The sequence below is a fragment of the Girardinichthys multiradiatus genome, chromosome 9, assembly GCF_021462225.1.
Source record: "Girardinichthys multiradiatus isolate DD_20200921_A chromosome 9, DD_fGirMul_XY1, whole genome shotgun sequence".
In the NCBI taxonomy this organism is placed as follows: domain Eukaryota; kingdom Metazoa; phylum Chordata; class Actinopteri; order Cyprinodontiformes; family Goodeidae; genus Girardinichthys; species Girardinichthys multiradiatus.
Window position 1 is genome coordinate 34,904,243 of NC_061802.1, and position 22,547 is coordinate 34,926,789.

The window sequence follows — 22,547 nt, forward strand, 5'->3', positions numbered from 1 at the left end:
TTATCATTACTGTCACCTCTTGTGCTGCCAGATTTTTAACAGCCATTTTAACGAGGACGTTTTTGAAACTGGAAGCTTGAAAGCTAAAACTGAGGTCAGTGTGAAGCAGATGAAAAAACTGCCTAAGAATGATAAATTTAAACCCTAAAGACAAGGAGCCTTAGGGATGCACCATATTTGTAGAGTTTTTATGACTGACCAGTAGTGCAGTGATAACGTTGCATGTTTCCGTTCCCAATGACTTCCTCATACTAAAACCCACTTTGATAGACTCAGACTCCAACCATACACAAAGTGGCCATGCCTAAATAACCAGTCAGAGTCCACACTGTGTTGCTGCAGTGCACCAATATTTTTGACTGGTCACCACCAACATCCAAAACAGGAAGAGGCAACAATGTTTGAAGCGTCTTGCAAGCGTACTCATACTTAGGTTTTTTCACATTTTGTCACATTACGCATTACTCATGACTGATAGCTTTTGACAATTAGATCATTTTGATCATTTACCACCTTTCTGCAAACTACAGCTTTCCCTAAATTCGGCACAACAAAGGAAAAACCCATGAGGAAAGCTGAGCTTGATTTCAGGTTAATAAGATTCATTATATATAATATCAGTTGTGAACTCAGGCAGACTGAATGCTGAAACTGAATCTAAAGGTGCTTCCAGGGGTGCCCTATAATAGCTTAGTGGTAGACCACGATCATCATGTGCAGAGGTTGTTCCCGGTTCAATTCCCCGCCCTGGGCCATTTACTGCACATCTTCCACTTCTCTCTGCAATTCTTCCTGTCCAGCCAACAATGAATAAACGGCACTCGTGCCACAAAACCCTTTAAAAAAAGGTGCTTCAGGAAGTATTAGTTCACGAGTGTGAACACTTCTGGAAGCAGGTTATTGCCATTTTTCCCTCGAGTAAATTTCAAAGGTTTTTACTTAAATTGTACAAGAAATGGTCACATTAATGTGTGGAAAAAGTTTCAAAATGAATACATTTTTTTACATGAAAACAAACTGACATTTTAACAGAGGTGTGTACAGCATGGAGAGCAACTGTAAATACAGACCCTGCAGAGAGGCTGAAAAAATGCATCTTACTCCACAGCCAAAGTTGCAAACTCCTGGAATCGACCCAGTGCCTCCTTCCATCTTGTTTAAATTACTTAGTTTGCAGTGTCAGGGGATGCTGCTGCCGAAGACTGCAAGACGTTGGGGTATGTCTGCAGAGACTGCAGCGATTGTGACTTGAAAGCAATGATAAGTTGGATCAAAGAGGCATGCCAAGATGTTGCAGACACATACCCCAGGAGGTGGGGAAGTTCATTAATAAGCAGTCAAAAACTATGAAAAGGCAAGACAGAGGATCTTAATGAAGAAAAATGACTTTATGTGGAGCCCCATGTGAGTTATCAAGCCTCTGAGAGTGTAGTCTAAAAGCACTTATACTTCACTGGACTGCAAGCAAGGAAAAGTATTCCCTTAAACTGTATGCTTAACTGTTCTGCCTTAAACATGAACATAGTTTATGCCTCCAATGAAAGCATATCTCAGCTACATATTGACAATATATTGGTCCATGTAGACAAACCATCTGTTGTAGTGAGTACTGCTGAAGTATCACTTTAAAGTTTCCAAACTGGGGTCACTGATTAAATTAGATAAATAAATGATTACACGGTTTTTAAGGATTACAGTGCCGTATTTATAACCTATAAACCTTTTCCCATGTTGTGATGCTATGAAGGTTCACCTTTCAGCACCGTAAAGAGTCTAAACAAACAACCACAGATACAATGGAATGTCCCAGATCAAACCTTATTAATGTGTTAGAATGACCTAGTCAAAGTACATAGCTAAATCCAATCGAGAGATCTGCACCAAGTCATGAAACTTGATGTTCACAGGTGTTCTCCTTGCAATCTGACTGAGCTTGAGCTGTTTTCCAAAGAAGAGGGAACAAAAACATCCATCTCTCCATGTGTAAACATGAAGAAATGCATTCTAAAAAACTTGCAGTGGTAGTTTCAGCCAAATGTAGCATTGATTTAGTGGCACTAAACACAAATGCAAGTTAGATTTTTTAAATACAATTTGTAAAAATGTTAAAACTCTTGATCATTGTCTTTCACTGCGCTGTTACACCCAACTTTGTGTTGGTCTGATATAAAATCCCAATAAAAATCCATAGAAATTTGTAGTTGTTATGTGACTAAAAGTTCAAGTTATATGAATACAATTACTGGGCACTGTATGCAGAAAGTTTAAAAGATTAGCCTCATAAAAAATTGTTTTACTGAGAGGTTTTTGTCTGGACCTAAGTGTTTATGCTGAGATTGTCTGCAGCCCTGTATTTATTAAGAATTACTTGAAAAAAGAAATCAAAGTTAGTAAAAGCAGCTTTTAAAGTTCCCTGACCAGCAACCTGTGGCTGGGGAAAATAAATCGGAGGTGCCTTTATGATACAGGTTCACATATTGCAGTCCTGACACAGACATCCTTTCATTTCAGAGCTGCTGAGGTCAGGCATGGCTACCTATCTGGAGTCTGATGTGTCATTATTAAAGTAAAGCTCCACCGAGTGCAGAGCCAGCTGGAGAAAAATTTGTCTATTTGATCAGTGTCGGTTTCTCTCAGTCAGTCAGTTCTGTCATGGATTTGCCGACTAAATGGCCCCATGGGATCATGTTTGCAGACAACTGGCTTGGTAAAGACTCGCCATCAGAATCTTTGATGCTCCAAATGATGTCAGCTTCCAGCGTATGTCCACATCAACGTCCATATAAACATGACGCTCTTCCCCAGCACTCCCCTACCAGTTGTGTGCTGATAGGACTATGCGGCCGATTGATAAAACTTCCACCTCTCTTCTCAAGGACAATGGCGCTTCTTTCAGTGTTGACAGTCTAATTCTTGCAAACACACTCAGACTTATATACATTCACACCCTCAAGATTCCACCGTACCCTTGCTGAATCTTTATTTATGTGTGTGTAACTTACCCCTGCTGAGGTTTTTTGTACTATTTCAGACTCTATTCTTAGCAGAATAGAGTCTGAAATATGATTTTCTTTCTCCTCCTATCTTACTGTACCTATATGTGTGATTTCATTACTTTCATAGATTTTCAGATTTCTCAGGATTACCAACAAAAGCCAATTATTATTAGTAATTTGGACTATAGCTGCTCTTACACCAATGACCTAGCTTTCTTAATTAGACTACAATGGACTATTACTTACAGGTCCTTCTCAAAATATTAGCATATTGTGATAAAGTTCATTATTTTCCATAATGTCATGATGAAAATTGAACATTCCTATATTTTAGATTCATTGCACACTAACTGAAATATTTCAGATCTTTTATTGTCTTAATATGGATGATTTTGGCATACAGCTCATGAAAACCCAAAATTCCTATCTCAAAAAATTAGCATATTTCATCTGACCAATAAAAGAAAAGTGTTTTTAATACAAAAAACGTCAACCTTCAAATAATCATGTACAGTTATGCACTCAATACTTGGTCGGGAATCCTTTGGCAGAAATGACTGCTTCAATGCGGCGTGGCATGGCGGCAATCAGCCTGTGGCACTGCTGAGGTCTTATGGAGGCCCAGGATGCTTCGATAGCGGCCTTTAGCTCATCCAGAGTGTTGGGTCTTGAGTCTCTCAACGTTCTCTTCACAATATCCCACAGATTCTCTATGGGGTTCAGGTCAGGAGAGTTGGCAGGCCAATTGAGCACAGTGATACCATGGTCAGTAAACCATTTACCAGTGGTTTTGGCACTGTGAGCAGGTGCCAGGTCGTGCTGAAAAATGAAATCTTCATCTCCATAAAGCTTTTCAGCAGATGGAAGCATGAAGTGCTCCAAAATCTCCTGATAGCTAGCTGCATTGACCCTGCCCTTGATAAAACACAGTGGACCAACACCAGCAGCTGACACGGCACCCCAGACCATCACTGACTGTGGGTACTTGACACTGGACTTCTGGCATTTTGGCATTTCCTTCTCCCCAGTCTTCCTCCAGACTCTGGCAACTTGATTTCCGAATGACATGCAGAATTTGCTTTCATCCGAAAAAAGTACTTTGGACCACTGAGCAACAGTCCAGGGCTGCTTCTCTGTAGCCCAGGTCAGGCGCTTCTGCCGCTGTTTCTGGTTCAAAAGTGGCTTGACCTGGGGAATGCGGCACCTGTAGCCCATTTCCTGCACACGCCTGTGCACGGTGGCTCTGGATGTTTCTACTCCAGACTCAGTCCACTGCTTCTGCAGGTCCCCCAAGGTCTGGAATCGGCCCTTCTCCACAATCTTCCTCAGGGTCCGGTCACCTCTTCTCGTTGTGCAGCGTTTTCTGCCACACTTTTTCCTTCCCACAGACTTCCCACTGAGGTGCCTTGATACAGCACTCTGGGAACAGCCTATTCATTCAGAAATTTCTTTCTGTGTCTTACCCTCTTGCTTGAGGGTGTCAATAGTGGCCTTCTGGACAGCAGTCAGGTCGGCAGTCTTACCCATGATTGGGGTTTTGAATGATGAACCAGGCTGGGAGTTTTAAAGGCCTCAGGAATCTTTTGCAGGTGTTTAGAGTTAACTCGTTGATTCAGATGATTAGGTTCATAGCTCGTTTAGAGACCCTTTTAATGATATGCTAATTTTGTGAGATAGGAATTTTGGGTTTTCATGAGCTGTATGCCAAAATCATCCGTATTAAGACAATAAAAGACCTGAAATATTTCAGTTAGTGTGCAATGAATCTAAAATATATGAATGTTAAATTTTCATCATGACATTATGGAAAATAATGAACTTTATCACAATATGCTAATATTTTGAGAAGTACCAGTAAAAGCAATATATTATTAGCACCTGAAAATGTGGATTAAAACTGTTTTGTACTAGTGACTCAGCTTCACTAGTTAGAATTCAGTGGAATGATGAGACTATCAATATTATCATCTTCTTTTAGCATAAGATGCTTTATTATTAAGAGGGGCTTGGAACCAATTTCTACCAGTAAACTTTGAAGGATTATTAATTATTATTACTCCCAAGGATTATAAGTGTCATTTGATTTGTTTTTCTGTGTCTGTATCTGTGTTTCTTTGTGATTGTATTGTAATTGTTCTTCCTCATGTACAGCGCTTTGAATGTCTTGTTACTGAAAAGCGCTATATAAATAAACTTACCTTACCTTACCTTACATGCAAGGATGCATGAGTGTAAGCTTAAAGGAAGTTGTGTGCCAGGTGGTTCAGGCTGATCTGTGAAATGTCTTTATTTTTTTATAAGGGTATGTTCTGTCTCCTTCGTCAACTGTCTGAACGCCAACCTTGGGAGAAGACCACCTCTGGCATCTGGCAACAGAGGTGTCACCTTTGCTGCCTCTCCATTACCTCACATGTTCAGATGTTCTTTGGTAGATTTTTTTGAATTAATAATAAAACTCTCTCCTATCAACCGACCGAGTAGCTGACCGAGCAGTTTCAGTACTACTATTCAGTGTAAAGCCGTAACTCTCCCATCTCTTTTTCTCTTCATTGCTCACTCTGGTCGTAATTCTTGTCCCATCGGGCTGCATCCTTCAGGCCGGGAGTCTGACGTTCTTCTTCCAGCACTTAACCAGCTCCATCATTTATGTAATTGGACCAAGACCAGTCATTTATCTGTGGGCCTTGACTGGCTCAGTGCTGTGTTCTGGTTGTGTGAGTGTGTGATCTGGAAAGAGTGAGAATTGGACATTAGGAGACAGAACATGTGATTAATGTATTTCATTTTTAGCCTATAATAGATCAGGAAATGGCCAGAAATAACTTATCTAGAATTGCCCTTGGAGTTTGCCAGTTTTGCCATGTTAGAGCCACAAACTTTAATGTATTTAACTGGGATTGTATGTGATAGACTAACACAAAGTTTATTTGTGAAGCGGAAGGAAAATAAAAGTGTGATGTACACACACCCTAAATCAATAATTAGTAGAACCAGCTTTTATTGTTAACTCTTCAAACCTCAGAGTATTGTTATGACCTAACCTTTCTGTATTTGTCAAAAGAAAAATGTGGAATTTCCTTCTACTTTACAATAATGTACTATCAAAATGTGAGGTTGCAAAGTGACAAAATATAAAAAGGTTCCAGGAGTATGAATACTTTTGCGAGGTGCTGTAGTCTCTTAGAGTGTGTTGAGGAGCATTTGGCATATAGAATTTGTTTTTACATAAACTGTATTCAGGCAGTCCCTTGTTTATTTAATTTTATTCTATTGTCGACTAGCCATGTGTTTTACTTTTTGTTAATTATTCTGATTTTCCTACTTCATAAGAAATTCAGCCTTTGTTCATTAGATGCCAACATATCACAGAAACACATTTCTCATTAATAGCTGGCTCTAGATAGTTTTTAACAAGAAGTACATGTTGTTTTGTATGGGAACTATATTCAGGTGTGAAAATCATGTGTGACAAAACAGACAAGAATGCATTCATTTCAAAAGCTCACTGATTTCAAAACTAGCAGAAAAAGATAATTAGTTTAAATGGCATTTGGTGTTTATTGACACGCATATATGTACAGTAAACTGTTTTGGAACAACTGCAGGGTTATAAACGTGCATGTTTTGGTCATTTCAGACACATCTGTGGCTTAAAATGTTATTTCAGCTTAATCTTATGTTCCGATGACAATTTTAACAGTTTTTTTCAGAGTTTAAACTCTGTTTATGTGATATGTTGAGCAGAATCTTGTAGGTGCAGACAAAGCCTCTAGGAGCCTACGGGAGAATTATGTTTCACTATCATCAGACACAAAGGTCAAACACATTGCACTCGCCCTGAGCAGACCGTCACTGTGCCATCTTCCTCCTTACAGACATCTCATCCTTGTGACTCCTGCTTGGCCTCATACCCTGTCACCAGGCCTCCGTGGACACATTCAGCCCTGGGCTTTGATGAGACTGGCAACGGAGTGCTGTCTGCTACATGCACTCCTGCATCTGAAGAGAGTGGAGGACTAGGAGTAAAAGAAGGATGCTTTGTTTTAAAGTAAAACCAAATAAGGATCCCAATGAAAATTTATTCAGAAAAAGACAAGAGAAAGAAGAAAGAGTTGATGACCCCATCGTGAATATATTGTTATGAGGGTGACCTCTACAGGACCAGAGAGGAAATGGTGTGTGGGTAGCCTCTGGTTAAAAAAGCATGCAGGCTGTTTGTTGACAGGAAAGAGTGTAAACCGATTCAGCTCAAGCCTAAAATTAAAATCAGCATGCAACTTGAATTTGATACCAAACAATTGTTTTGTTCCCGAAGAAGGCAATGTTAAGTAAGCTTGGCTTGTTTGTGTCAGAGCGTGGTTCTGGTGTGATTCAAGCCCCACTCGCACATCTTGTCCAGGAACAAACTGTTTGCAGCGGACTCCATCAGGCTCGCTTTCTGTCACTCAGACAGCCTCACTCTCAAGCTGCCAGGGTCACTTTCCGTCTCAGGGTGCACTTGAATGAAAACATGCCAGACATCAAATCTGAACAACCTGTTCTGCTCTAAATCCTCCAGGTATCGCATCACAGCACAGCAGCAGAACCTGCAGGCAAATCTCATGCTGCGATTTCCACCCACAATGACACATTAGAGTCAAAATTTAAATTTACAAGATCAAATTTTAACTGCAAATTGTCTTTTCCATTTTAAATCTTTTCCAAAAGATTTTTTTTTCTAATATCTGTGACTTTCTGCTTAGTAAGAACATGTGCAGCTCTGACCACCATTTCATTTCACTTCATCCTGACTCTGCAGCAGACACAGCCACCTGCACTCTGCACACTCTTCACCTATCATTAACTTACATCACAAATACAAACTAACATGATTCATTACACAGACTTGGTAGCATCAAAGTTAATTAGGAGGAGTAAACAAAGCCATCCAACAATAAAAGGGGCACTGAAAATCGTTGTGACAGATGGAAAGCAGTCTGATTGATAACCGGTCAGTTTCTGTTACACTGTGGATCACATGGACGTACATGCAGAAACCTAGCTCTCTCGTCTAAAACCGGTGTGCCATGACAGCTGCTCTGTCACTGAGTGATTGCATAACTTGTAAAGATGTCCTCAATAATGCATGGTCAGACTAGGCAGAAGCTGTCTGATGGAAAACCTAACCTCAACAACAAAACAGATCTGCGGCGGCAACCTGCAGGCCAGTTGCGCGTGTTTCTGCTTGGTGAGGCCAGCATAAGCACAATATGAGAATTAATTGTCTTTGTACATACAGTAATCCTCGAATGTTAAGACATTCTTATGATAGGACAACACAAAGCAGTGCACAATTGCGAAGTGGTGGGAAAATAAAATAAGGTTTAAGGGATTTGCAGAAAAGAAATCTGAAAAGTGTGCTATTCATTTGTAATTTGCCTGCCAGAGTCAATATTTTGAAGAAATGCATTTTGCTACAAGTAAAGCTACAGCTCTTTTGAGTCATGTCTCCATCCATCTTCCCATCTACTCAGACTTGCCTTCCTATCTTTGCTGAAGAAAAGCACAGCATGATGCTGCCACATGGTAGTGGCAGCATCATGCTGTGGGGATTGTGTTATAGCATATAGCAGTTTAATTTTGGTCTCATCTGACCAGAGCACCTTCTTCCACATGACTGCTGTGTCCCCTACATGGCGTGTGGCAAATGGAAAACAGGATTTCTGGCTTTATTTTAACAATGGCACTCTCCGTGCTGCTTTCTCTAAAAGGCTTGATTTGAACAACTAATTTTTGTTGAAAGATTCTCCCACCTAAATTGTGATCTCAGCAGTTCCTCCGCAGTTACCGCTGCCCTCTTGGCTGCTTCTCTGATTAATGCACCCCTTGTCCAGCCTGTCAGTTCATGTGGACAGGTATGTTTTGGTTTGCAGTTGTGTTATACTGTTTTCAATTTTGGATGATTGATTGAACAGAGCTTTGTTAGATGTTCAATATTGCTCTATAACACCACCCCGCTTTAAACTTCTCCACAACCTTTTCTCTGACCTATTTGGTGTGTTTGCTCTTCACGATGCTGAATGTTCACCAATGTTCTCTAGCAAACCTCTGAGACCTTCACAAAAGTGCTGGGTTTGAGGTTGGATTAAATACAGGTGGGCACCATTTAGTTATTAGGTGACATCTGAAAACTGTTGGTTGCTCTGGATTTTATGTATGGGCATCAAAGTAAAAGAGAGTGACTACCACTACACGCCACACTTTTTAAAGTCCATAAAACATTCTGGAAACTTTGTAAAGATTGAAATGAAAAAAAAAAAAACACATAAAAGCTTTCAGCAATAGCAAAAAAACAATGAATACTTGCAAGGTACTAAAAATAATTAATCTATGTACCTGTCGATGTTAATTTAAAAGTGGTAAACTGAGGCAGTAAAGTTATTTACTTCCCATTCACATTATTTTTTTTTTGTTCATCTCACTATTTCACAAAAATATGCAAAAGAAAACAAGCAGCTGGCCACATTGTGGGCTAAGGGAGAGAACAACAGTGAATAAAATGTATGGGGTAAGAACTGTCAAAAACAATGTGTATGTAAAGATGGAAATGTGTGGATATTAGTCAATAGTGGTGCATAAGTAAAATCCAAAAGAGGAATTGTATATTTTCTCTATAAGAATACAAAATAAAATGTTACAGCTTCAAGAAATTATAAACACAAAGTTCATGTTTACAGTTGTGGTTTATTCTTTATGAATATAATATGTTATAACAGTTTGTGAATACGATTTCTTTTCTATGAGAATACGAATTTACATCAGCGACTTGGTGTCACGTGATCTCAGGCTAATTAGTGGAGCACAGAGTTAGTCGATTCGCGTTGCGCATGCGCTGTCACACTCCTCACCGCCAGTAAACGTAGTGCCAGAATGGGAGGTAATTCAGTCTAAAAGGAATATTAGGAACAGAGGGGAGATAGGGGGGAAATCAAGAGTATTCTAAATAAAGCATTTTTCTTATTTTTATGAAATACAAAACTAAAACATAGAATATAGTCGGTGGAGTTATACAATGATGTACAGTAGGTGGCAGTATGCACCTCTGAATTTGTTGCGAACCGCCAGCAGAAAAAGAAGCAGCAGCACTAGCGCCAAGATGATGGACCAAGAAACTACGGTACAAAGCCAGGTAATGTTAAAAAGTTTATACATGTCTTAATGTCGTTAATATATGCTCTTGGTCCGTCATCTTAGTGCTAGTGCTGCTGCTTCTTTTTCTGCTGGCGGTTCGCAACAAATTCAGAGGTGCATACTGCCACCTACTGTACATCATTGTATAACTCCACCGACTATATTCTATGTTTTAGTTTTGTATTTCATAAAAATAAGAAAAATGCTTTATTTAGAATACTCTTGATTTCCCCCCTATCTCCCCTCTGTTCCTAATATTCCTTTTAGACTGAATTACCTCCCATTCTGGCACTACGTTTACTGGCGGTGAGGAGTGTGACAGCGCATGCGCAACGCGAATTGACTGACTGTGCTCCACTAACCAGCCTGAGATCACGTGACACCAAGTCGCTGATGTAGATTTGTATTCTCATAGAAAATAAATCGTATTCACAAACTGTTATAGCATATTGTATTCATAAAGAATAAACCACAACTATAAACATGAACTTTGTGTTTATAATTTCTTGAAGCTGTAACATTTTAGTCTGTATTCTTATAGAGAAAATATACAATACCTCTTGTGGATTTTACTTATGCACAACTATTGACTAATATCCACACATTTCCATCTTTACATACACATTGTTTTTGACAGAGTTGTTAACTCTGCTGCTGCTGTGTCATTGTACAGGAGCAGCCAGGAGCAAGTCCCTCCTACCTCAGGAAGAAACCTGCTGCAAACTTCCTGCTGATCTCGAAAAGTAACTTTCTTCTTCTTGCTCTCACTGCTTCTTTTAGAACAAAAGACAGTGAGCATGACAGCTGTCCTACGCAGACTGGCAGTGCCGAGGTGCTCATTATGGCGGTGCTTGGCTGTGTCTCTGCGGGAAACGCAACGACTATATCACAATGCGTTAAACCGGGACGGGACGCGAGTACTGGCCGGGGGAAGGAGCTCTCTCGCGGCCTGCTGTCGCTCTGAGAGCCGCTGGCAGCACACAGAGGCGCAGGAGTCCGTGGAGGTGGACCTAAAGCGGTTAGAGGGACAGGACGAGGGTAGGGACACATTTTATGGGTATTTATTATTAATAATATAGCTCAGATCGTCATCAGTCATGTTAGCTGAAACATTTCATTCACTTGCTGGATTTTTATTTCCTACTATTGAAATTCTTTGTGTTGAGTGCAAGCATCTGTGCAGCTACTTGGTTACTTATAAAGAAATGACTAGCTGCATTCACAGTTAACCTATTCTGGATTATTATTTGAAGGGAGATTTGTATCATTATCTCACAAGGGAAATCACAAATCAGAGTGTATAAATGTGTATTTGTAAGGCTACCAGAACCCAGAGCCGGTCCAGGGTTCCTTGAGCAGAATTTCATTAGGCGGGCGGGGATTGTTACAATTTAAAGCCCTAAATTAGCAGTTTCAGAAGCTGTCATAGCAAATTTAAAAGTTTGAGAACTAATGTGCTCTTTAAGGGACCCCTGCTTGTATGGACGCCTGATTTGGCAGCCTAGTTCACTAATGCCTCAGGCCAGCTAGCCAGAACTATAGTTTTACTAATACCTATGGGATCAGTTGTTTCTTATAAAATATGACAGATCATGACCCATGATGAAACTGAAATAACTAAGCAACCATCAGCTGGTGGATATAATTTATTAGAGTCATAGAACCTCATTTCTTTATAGTAAACTGCAGGTAAAATAATAGTTGGTTGTCAAAGTGGGTATGAATCTTCTCTCTAGCAGGTACAAACTGACACAGGGTCTGGACTAAATGCCATTTTGTACCTCAATATGTTATCATATGACCAATCTTTTCCAATATGCAGAGATTTGTAGAGGTCTCTATAGGAATAAGACACAAATGCAGACAGCTGAAGAGTTCTTTATTTTTGCCTGTTAGTGGTATCAGCAAATATCAAAAATCTTCACAAAAAAGTTAGGTCACACCGTTTCTACGGTTTGAAGTCATAATGAGATGTCAGAGAACGTGCTGGAGTCTCTGGAGCATTCTCTGGTACTATGGAGCATAGCTTAGAGTTGGGCTACCCCTCCTACACCTGTTGCTGCACACTGCCTGCCTGCAAGCCACTAAACACAAACTCGTTTGTTAGGATAGATTTCTGGTTGCAAAAATAAAACAACAAAAAAACAGACGATCAATAAATGTTATAGATAACATTGTTATAACAGGAATTCAATATATTAAATTAGCTGCAGTAGGAGTATTTGTTTCTTTTGTGTTTCAAGTCTGCTCAATATTTTTATACCAGTTCCATCAAACCAAACTCACAGTTTTAAACATAAAAACACAAGGTGACAATAGGATTTTTATCTATTAGTCACCATATATATTATATTTAAAATCATTTTATTGACATTGATTGCTTTGCTTTTTCATGCTAACCTCACTGTAGATAGTCAGAGCAGAGCAGTAAATCATGGACTCTTGACAACCAGTAGCTTAGAAACCTAGTTTTGATAAATCAGTTTATTATTAACCATTCGGGTTGATGTCTTTTGTTTGTCCTGTCTCCTTTTGTGCCCTCAGGGATAGCAGAAGTGCTGATGTGTCAACACAGAGCAAGAAACGCTCTCGGTCTTGTGTTCGTGTCACAGGTGAGCAGACCTGTCTACCTCACACGTATACACACACACCAATACGACATGGACTCTTGTTTGTGTGCAGATGAGGGAGCTGATGTCCACTCTGTCCAATGACTCTGCAGTTCGGGTGGTGATCTTCAGGAGTTTAGTGCCGGGGGTCTTCTGTGCAGGTGAGAGGGCACAGCTCTGCAGTGAATCTGTATCTTTAACCAATAACCAATAATAATTTCTGTATTCATAGGTGCTGACCTGAAAGAACGAGCTCTGATGAACAACTCCGAGTCTGATTTGTTTGTTCATGGCCTGCGCTCCCTCATGACTCAAATAGGTAGCAGATGATCATTATTTGGTGTTAAATGATTAGTTTGGGATGGTGTTTGTGGAGTTGTGAACTTCCCTCACCTTGTCTTACTGCCTTGGTAGCATTATTACCCACACCCACCATCGCAGCGATGGATGGCGTCGCCCTAGGAGGTGGACTAGAGCTCGCCTTGGCCTGCGACCTGCGCACCGCCTGTGAGTGACCTCACTTGTCAAAGCTGAACTGTAAAAGGCACATCTTTGTTCTGTCAGGTGACGCTAATTCAGCTGGAAGGGGGACGTCACGTTGTCCCTTTGCAGCTGTCAGTAATCCAGTCATATAAGGTCAGCGGGTGAGTTTAAACAGGGTGATGGAGGACAGGAACTTCCACTTTGTGTTAGACTGACAGTTCTCAGATTGCATCAGCATTTCTCGGAGCAGTGGTGCTCTCCGCGAAGGTTTGTATTTCCCAGGGATTTACAAAAATTTCAGAGTGGATAAATACCCTGCAGGAGTATTAATATGTGTTGTGATTATGAATCTGAAAATATTTTTTAATATTAATATTTTATCAAATAATATTTTGGTCTGTTAAGGGTTGTCTTGTGAATACCAGCCCAGTAAGGCGGTGGTATTGGGACAAAATCAAAAGGGTGAGCCAAGCTCTGACATTATTGAACAGCAAAACTCTACACACACATGGAATGAATTCACATAATTTCTTAAAATACAAGAATTTATTAACAAAAATGAGTCAACTCAAAGTCAAACATATTTAAATCAACAAACTCTTTACTATGCTAAAACAATCCAACTAAACTACCAAGCAGAATCAAAGAATAACGAAGACTAATGGGCTATGTACAATATAAACAAGTTGATTAAAGAGCCACCTCAACTGGCTCCTCTCGATGTGGAGGAGCAGCAGCTCTACTCCGAGCTCCTCCTGGATGGCCGAGCTCCTCACCCTATCTCTAAGGAAGTGCCCGGCCACCCTACGGAGGAAGCTCATTTCAGCCGCTTGTATCCGGGATCTCGTTCTTTCGGTCATGACCAAAAGTTCATGGCCATAGGTGAGGGTAGGAACGTAGACCGACCAGTAAATTGAGAGCTTTGCTTTTCGGCTCAGCTCTCTCTTCAATTCAAACCTTATGAATTTAGGTTTGTGGTTTTAACATGACAAAAGGTAGGAAAATTCAATGTGTATGAACACTTGCAAGGCCCCGTACGTTCTGGGAAGAAGAATCAACTGAAGAAGAATTCAGTTTATCTTCCCCTTTTGTTGGGGAATTTTAAGGAACTATCTAAGAGAGAACACAGCATGAAAATTACTATTAGAAAGATGATGCACATGTATAGGAAATGAACAAGATGCCTAAAAATCTAGAGTGAATGACATTAAAGGGATAGTTTGGATTTTTCCTTTTATAGTGGGGTTCTGTGACTTACTTATCTGTTTTCAGTACCTTTCCTATAGAGAGCAAGATGTCAGCCATATCAAGCACATTAAACTTAAAGTGTTATACTGAATAATTGTAATATCTGATGACACTCACTGCTGCCGCCAATTCAAAGTTATTAAAGACACACTGGAGCTTAAGTTTTTCCAGGAAAAATAAGTATTTTTAGATAGAAAGATATGCAAAACTCTCTCAAACATGAATTTGAAAATGAATAACCGCAAAAGACTTATCAAACCTATTCAACCTACCAAATAAGAAGATGTTAGGATTAGAATGCCTAAACTGTACATTAGAAGTTAGGTAAACATAAATTCAATAACGTTTGGTTATCAGATCATCTTTTTTAAAAATGTTGAAATTTCGACCACAGTTCTCTCTGATTAAATGTTAACTGCTTGTATGCTATTGTTGTGAAATCACCTCACCTTCCAGTCTTAATGTATCCAACTATCGCTTGTCGCTGCACATTCCACACTTACCAAAGGCGATATCTGAAGCACTTTTTCGCCATCTAGTGGTCAAAGGTTTGCTGATTTCTTGCTTACTGAATACCTACATAAAATGTATTTATATTCAAATGAATAATAACTTAATACTGCATCTACCTCATAGACAAAACACAAATCATTTATTTCTTTACATAATTGTAAATAATTCAGGCATTAAGGGGTTACATTTTGTACATTTTGTGTCACTCTTTCACTTTCTGTACCTCATGGAAATGTCTCAGGTGCTTTAATGACCTGGCACAGAGTCTTGGGGCTAATGATAGCCATCTGCCCAGCTGTTCATGTACATACATCACCGTGTGATGGGTTATATTAGGTGTGGCAGTTTGGTGATTGGTTGAGCACGGCTGAGCAAGGTGAGCAGGTGTTTGTGTCCAATGCTCTGACAGAGGCATCACTCATGTTGACCTTCATCCGTCCTTTGTTTTGCATGTGTGTGTTTCAGCATATTCAGCCCAGATGGGTCTGATAGAGACGACACGAGGGCTTCTCCCAGGGGCAGGTAAGTCCACCAGAGGTCACAGAAATGACCCTGAAATGCACTGATCGTTTTAGTCGAGAGACAAAAGAGCTGTGTGAAGTTCACCTTGATGGGGTTTGTCCTGCAGGGGGCAGTCAGCGGCTGCCGCGCATGGTAGGCATCACTCTGGCCAAGGAGCTCATATTCACAGGTGGTGAGACAAAAATGTAGATCTTTTGCAGAGTCTAAGAGGTTCTGGTGGACAACACAATGTTTTGTCTATGTGTTTTCAGGTAGGCGTGTGGGAGGGCAGACTGCTCTAGAGATGGGGCTTGTAAACAAAGCTGTGGAGCAGAACCAGACTGGAGATGCTGCTTATAAAGCGGCTTTGACCCTGGCCAGAGAGATATTGCCCCAGGTTAGTACATAATTCATTTGTTTTCGAAGTGTAATTATGAACAGAGACCAGACTTATGAAAGACTGCTATGAATTAAGCCTATGGAGGAATTTACCGTGAACTAAATTAAGATGAATCGAAAGGGTTATTAATAGAGATTAATCAGATTTTCGATTCAATTTCCAGTTCTGGTAAAGCTTTGGCTTCCTGATAACAAGTTTAGCTGATAATAATTTTACAATATTTAAACTGATCTGAGCTCATGCCTTGTGTGAGGGACAGCAGTGACTGCAAAACAGGGTTTTACTGATATGTAAAAAAACGATTATGAAGTTGAAATTTTTTTACTTTGTTAAACCTTTTTTATTAGCGATTAGCTTGGGTAGCGTTACTGAACCATCGGCCTCTGTCTGCATTCCTTAGAAAGTTTCGCTTCTGAGCCTTCAATCTGATTTCCAAAAGGTTGCCAACATTGCCAAATCTAGAATGTTTCATCACGAGTAGAGACTTTTCGATACTTCTTCTGCCTTCCTGTTATCTACTGAAAGTCTCACTCTCTCTTGCTCTCTAGCAGCCCAAATGAATCACAGACATGTGTCCACATGTCATAGAAAATACATTTCCATTTTAAATAACTTCTTATGTGTTTGTGTTACATCTGACTTAATTTTTATACACCTCAATGATACTGATAATAACACTCTGAGTCTTCCTCGCCCATTAACAGCTTCAACATGAAAGATTGTTGTTGTTAGCACAACCTGGTAGCACTTATGTATGGTGTGTTCACGGATCAGAAATTGATTTTGGGAGTGCATACATATCAGCAGGTACGAATTGATGCTAGTCGGTTAAAACCATCCTCTGGCAAACGATGTCATGGTATTCCCAAAAAGATGCACATTTACTTCATAATGTTGAAAGGCCTAAATATTCTTTATGTTCATGAAAATCTAACAATATTAAAACAACTAACCTGATGTGGGCCTATGAGCTTTATATAAAAAAACATTTTTTGCAAAACATTCATTCATAAAAAAAATAATAATAATCTTTTGGGCCACCCAAAAACACCAGGCCCTGGGCTAATGAGTCTGTAAGCCCTTTCTAACGTCTGCCCCATGACATCACTATTTCTAGTGCCTTAGTTTTTCTGCCTGTTTTATGGTAGCAGCCAGCTAACCACAATATTAAATGCATCTCTTTTTTTAAATATATATTTTCAAATGACAAGGTTTCTTGGGCTAAATAAAAAACTTAGTCCCACCAGTGAGTTTTTGATCTCTCTTTGGGTCAACATCAAACCACATGTCTACATGGGCTTCTGAATAATGTCAATACCAAACCATCTGTCTCCTCTTTTTCTTCATCTCAACATTAACAAACAAATCCTACATTACATCCACTACAACTACAACATAAACAAATACATTATCTGCAAAAAGCAGATTCAGTTCCTAAATTTCCAAATAGGACACTGTTAAATTACATGGCTCAATCTTTGAGTATCATGAGCTGCAAATTAACCATCCAGTTATTTCTTGTGATTTTTATTTGGTCAAAAAATAATAAGAAAATTACAAAGATCTGGGATTTGGTTACTAAGTCTAACATCCGGATGTTGTGGCTTCATAAAATTACCCTAAGGATATATGGAATGTTTTTCTTTTCCTCTTCAAGCAGAGGAAAAGAAAGTGATAACTTTGTTAGAGACACATCCCTGCACCAGTCTAGATATACAAAACTATTTTGAGTAAAATAAAGCCATAAGCCATTAAATGACTGGATACCTGCTCTTATTTCACTTCACTTCAGTTTATTTACTTGGCGCCAATTCATAACAAATGTAATCTCAAGGCACTTTATAAGACAAACAGGTCAATTCATACACAGAAATATATAAACCAAAAAAAAAAATCATATGGACTAATGCAATGCTAGTTATAATACCCTACAGTTACAATCAGTTTTTAATGCCAGTTGTTAAAAGTTGTGTCAAAGTAAGCTGAAAATGATTGCTGTCAGATGAAATACAGTCACTAAAGGAATACTTGGGTCTCTCCGTAAAACTAACTCATCTCACACTGCAGAAAAATATGCTAACAAAAAAAAAAGGTTTTAAATGGAAAAAAAAAAACTAAACACAAATAGACCAAAGTCAACAATTAGTAATCCATTACTTTCTGTTTCCCTGGAATATAAATGTGTCAAAAAGCTCCATCTTCCTCTAGTCACTGGCCTCTAGGCTGGGCCCATATTTATTTTGCCACCATGCAAAATTAGAACAAATTTAAGTGTAGTAATAAATATCACCAAACCTCAATATGAGGAAACTGCAATAAGGTTCAGTTCAACTCAGTTTTATTTATATAGCACCATGTCACAACACGTAGATTTTTTTCATCCTACCATCAAAAAGGTAAACATACAGAGTTTGCTAAACTCCACTGTGACTTTAAACTGTGTGCTTTGGTCAGATGAGTCTAAAATTAAGCTTTATGGTAACAAACTCTCCTGGTGGGCTTGGGGTGAAATAAAAAATGAGTATGTGAAAAATCCCCTCATGTACACTGTTTAGTCTTGAAAAGTATCACAAAATTAAAATTTAGTATCGAAATAAGTTTGATTTTCCAAACTTCTGTTATTCCACTATCTAAAACATAACTTAAACCGTTTGAACAGTTTAGGACAACCTTTAGTTTTGGTTTACCACATCACAAAATAATTTTTTTTGTTCTTTAGATTATTTTACTTTTTGGTTTAAAACCAGACCCAAGATTCTTAAGCAGGATTTGGTTTACAACCTACAAACAGGGATTTGTACTCAATCGAGGTTTCTAAGAATCATACATTTACCTGATGCAAGTTTGCCCAGAAGAAAAAATCTTTAAATAAAAGCCATTTACCACACTAGTAACTCAGAAGCTAGCTTAATGTGTTTCTAAATCATGAAACTGTGTTGTTTTATGATTTATAAAGAAAAAAAGATAATAAAACTCAACTATGCAAATGTTTTGGAACCATATATCCATAATGTCATGAACAACTTTAAAATTGAGTCTGGAGAAAAATGGAATTTTAAAATAAAATTGAGACCCTGTAGGAACCATGTGTTTAGTACAGTGGAGGATCTGTGATGCTGTGGGCCTGTTTGTCTTTCAAAAGGCAATGGAAGCCTTACATGGCATCATTAATGCATTAAAATACCAGGACAAGGATAACATTCTGATTGGGTCCTTCAGCAGGATAGTGATCCAAAACGTGACCAAATCAAAAAAGAAAATGTCCACCAGACACAATTTAAGATTATGCTACTGTGATAAAATTTTAAACCCTTTTTAAACCTTCAAGAAGGTGGTCGGAACTGAATTTCACAAACAGACCAGATCTCGGTTCAGAAAATAAATGTGGGAAATGAAAAACTAAAAAAGGCCTTATCCTGCAAAACCGATCTGTAACCTGATTGATGAAGCCATGGATACTGTTCACTAAGTCTTGCCTTAGTGCTATAAAAGGCTATGAAGACTGTAAAAAGTTGTGAATTTGTTTTCTGTTTTTGCTCATTTCTTAATTTTGTTTAGTGAAATGGTTTTATTTAAGACACTATAAACCGCATTTCTCTTATGATTGCCAGGCTCCTGTTGCTGTCCGGATGGCCAAAGAGGCAATAAACAGAGGCGTTGAGGTACCATAGGGAATACTCTTAATAATTCGGCTTTAAAAATGTCTATATCAAAACGACTGACTGTGATCTGTTTCTTCCAGGTTGACATTGGGTCAGCAATGGCAATAGAGAGGATGTGCTACGCCAGGGTAAGTCTTCCACCAATGTTTCTGAATCATTATTTTAGTCAATCAGGAAGTTTAATGTAAGGAGGTGAATGATTCCAGTACTTTGTTTTTCAGAAAACCCCACATGACACACTTATGTCCAGCTTTGCTGCCCACACTAACGCCTGTAATCTGATCAACTCATCACCTGTCATCTGTCCTTTCTCAGGTCATTCCCACACGGGACCGACAGGAGGGCATGGCTGCCTTTATCGAGAAGAGGCCTCCCCGGTACATCGGGGAGTGAAAGTGCCCCACCAATTTGCCCACATGCATTTGAAACAAGATGTTTAAAAAACAAAGACTCAGTCTTGTTTTTTTCTCATTGTCTGATATCAAATCCGACTGAAGAGTTTTTGGTCAGTTAGGACTTGAAAATGATTTTGATTTAATAAATGCCAGAATAATGTGAGATTGTTTAAAATACTCCATTACCTTGTTGAAATTCAGAGTATACATGCACTAAGATTACTGTACCTTTTAAGCAATTTGGAAAAATCCTCATGATGATGTCATGAGTTTGTAAGCTTCTGATAGGTAAAGTCACAACATTTGCACTAAATGAAGGAGAGAAAGAATTCAAAAGAAATCAGCCAGGCTTCAGGAAGACAATTGTGGACCTCCAAAAGTCTGCGTCATCTTCATCTTACGTATAATTTCCCAAAAATGAAATTCACCGTGGGAATGTCCATACTGTTCATATATAACATACTGTTCAGGATGTAGACGGGTTCTGTTCTCAGCCTCTTTATCCACAGTTAAGTCCTCTGTCCCTACATGGACCCTAATTTTTGGATTTATGTCCTGTGCACTGATTAAATTACAATCAAAGTGTTTGGCTGTCATGACCATTTTTGTATTTGGAGGAGGAAAAAAGTTGAAGCTCGCAAGCTAGATAACACTGTGCTAACTGAAGCACAGGGGTGGCAGCGTCATAGTATGGGGGTGTTTTGCAGCTGGAGGGAATGGTGCACTTCACACAAAGGATGGTATCATGTGGAAAGAACATTTTGTTAAAGATTGGACAAAAATTGGTCTTCTAAATGAACAATGACCCTAAGCATGGGGTCACATCAGTTACACTGGGTCAAGGACAACATTAATACTTAGCTGTGGCCATTAGAAAACCTGGATCTCAGTCCCATAGAAGATTTATGGGCAGAGCTGAAGAGGTGTGTAAGCAAGACGGCCTGACCCAGTTACCCCAGTTCTGTGAGGAGGAATGGGCCAAAATTCAAGCAAACTATTGTGAAAAGCTTATTGAAGGAAACCCAGACTGCTTGACCCAATTCAGACCAAGGTGAGACAGCCAATTCAACCAAATACTGAGGAAATGTATATACATTTCTGAATTTAAAAACATTTAGTATTTAACAAATACATACAAATAATTATGTAATGCATTTTGATCCTAACTGACCAAAATGTTTAAAACTTTAGTGTGATTTAAAGTCAGACAGCAAAGCAAAGATAATATAGTGTTTGTAAATATCTAGCTTCAACTGTGCATGCACTGGGATCTGTGTCACCCTTTAAGAGAAACTGTTGGCATCTATTAATGTTAAAGTGAAAGTCTGAGCAGAGACTTGCCGTGTTGCTGGAGATCAAGACATGGTAGTTTTCCCCTGATTGGCTCTTATTGGTGATTGTTTTTTTTCTCAGTTTAACAAACATATCAAAACAAAAAAACCTCAGATTTTAGGTGCAGAAACATATCAATCATCAGTAGGTACCTTGATGAACTTGGTTTTTGAGTTCAGTAAAAATGAAACGTTAGGGCCATATGCTTTGATGGATAATTCGAGATGTTGTAATTCTTGTATTTTGTGCCTTATACAACTACTGCCTCTGTTGAGGAACCAGCAACTCAGTTTTTTGTGTATAATAGCCTAAAATGTTAAAAACAAGCCTGATCTGATTTCTTGATAGCTAAGAGAGAAAGACTGAACTGACTTTTAACTGAAACTATGACATTACAGACCATCTTTTTATTGTTGTCTTTGTCACATTCTGTACTTTATAGATGACGTGATTTTTTTGACGTTATATTAAAAAAAAAAGGAGACCAATTTATGGCAACATACATTCTTTATTTTCATACATGAAAACATGACTGAGCAGCAACATGGCACAGTCTTGGCATACACACAGTATTTTTTATTTTTTTTTCTCCTTTATTTTGTATTTGAAATAAACTTACGAAAACTCCAACTGGCCTTAAATTAGAGCAATGTTCAAGCAAATTCAATAGGAGCGACAGAACCTAATTTAATAACGATAATCCAGTCCTAGTTAGGTGCATAACAAACAAGCTCAATAAATGACAGATTTAACAAAACCATAAGGCCATAACTCACTGAGCAGATGAGGTAATGTACAGTAGGTTTGCTGTGCTAACTGCACTTGGGGAACGTTTTTTGGTGGTCTGACCTGTTATAGTATTCAAATTGTCTGACCTGTCCTTCTCCTTGGATATTTGAGTAGCTTTACTGTGTTTAACTGCAGGTTGAACAAAGAACCGAAGAAAAATGGTAACCTCTGGACCCAGGGTTCCGATGCAGTCTGGAAATGTAGGAAATATTAACCCCTATATTCCAAGTCTGGATATGCATGTAAAAAAAGAAATGGAAGTAATGAAAATGTGTTTCTACGCATTATTTCTTATTGTATGTAAAGCATTGTTTTCCAAACTGCGTCAACTATTCTAACAAAAAATGGCCCATTTAGCATGATCATTTTTCTTTAGTTTAATTTCTGAAGAGCATCTCAAAACTTGATTCGAGACACCAAGTGGGCTCCTGTGCTCAACTTTAGGAAGC

At 38.9% G+C, this 22,547-nt stretch overlaps 1 protein-coding gene across 2 annotated transcripts; it reads left to right on the forward strand.

The window, feature by feature from the left end:
* Nucleotides 1-10,110: 10,110 nt before the first annotated feature.
* echdc2 (enoyl CoA hydratase domain containing 2) lies at nt 10,111-20,562 on the forward strand. 2 transcript variants are annotated; one of them, XM_047374266.1, is made up of 12 exons: nt 10,111-10,164; nt 10,947-11,204; nt 12,711-12,778; nt 12,849-12,936; nt 13,008-13,094; nt 13,190-13,282; nt 15,485-15,541; nt 15,648-15,710; nt 15,793-15,917; nt 19,532-19,582; nt 19,663-19,710; nt 19,898-20,562. In XM_047374266.1, exons 2-12 carry the CDS (start codon nt 10,964-10,966, stop codon nt 19,973-19,975), a joined length of 999 nt encoding a protein of 332 aa, XP_047230222.1. In that variant the 5' UTR covers nt 10,111-10,164; nt 10,947-10,963; the 3' UTR covers nt 19,976-20,562. The 2 variants fall into 2 exon arrangements, with proteins under 2 accessions (XP_047230222.1, XP_047230221.1); XM_047374265.1 differs by lacking the exon at nt 10,111-10,164 and having other exon boundaries at nt 10,856-11,204.
* Nucleotides 20,563-22,547: the final 1,985 nt, after the last annotated feature.

What these genes read in the sequence shown, in the direction of transcription:
- echdc2 (XM_047374266.1), top strand. Translation starts at nt 10,964, where the DNA reads ATGACAGCTGTCCTACGCAGACTGGCAGTGCCGAGGTGCTCATTATGG. An exon ending in CAAGGAGCTCATATTCACAG is followed by an intron (nt 15,711 to 15,792) that starts GTGGTGAGACAA and finishes ATGTGTTTTCAG; the next exon opens with GTAGGCGTGTGGGAGGGCAG. An exon ending in CCAGAGAGATATTGCCCCAG is followed by an intron (nt 15,918 to 19,531) that starts GTTAGTACATAA and finishes TATGATTGCCAG; the next exon opens with GCTCCTGTTGCTGTCCGGAT.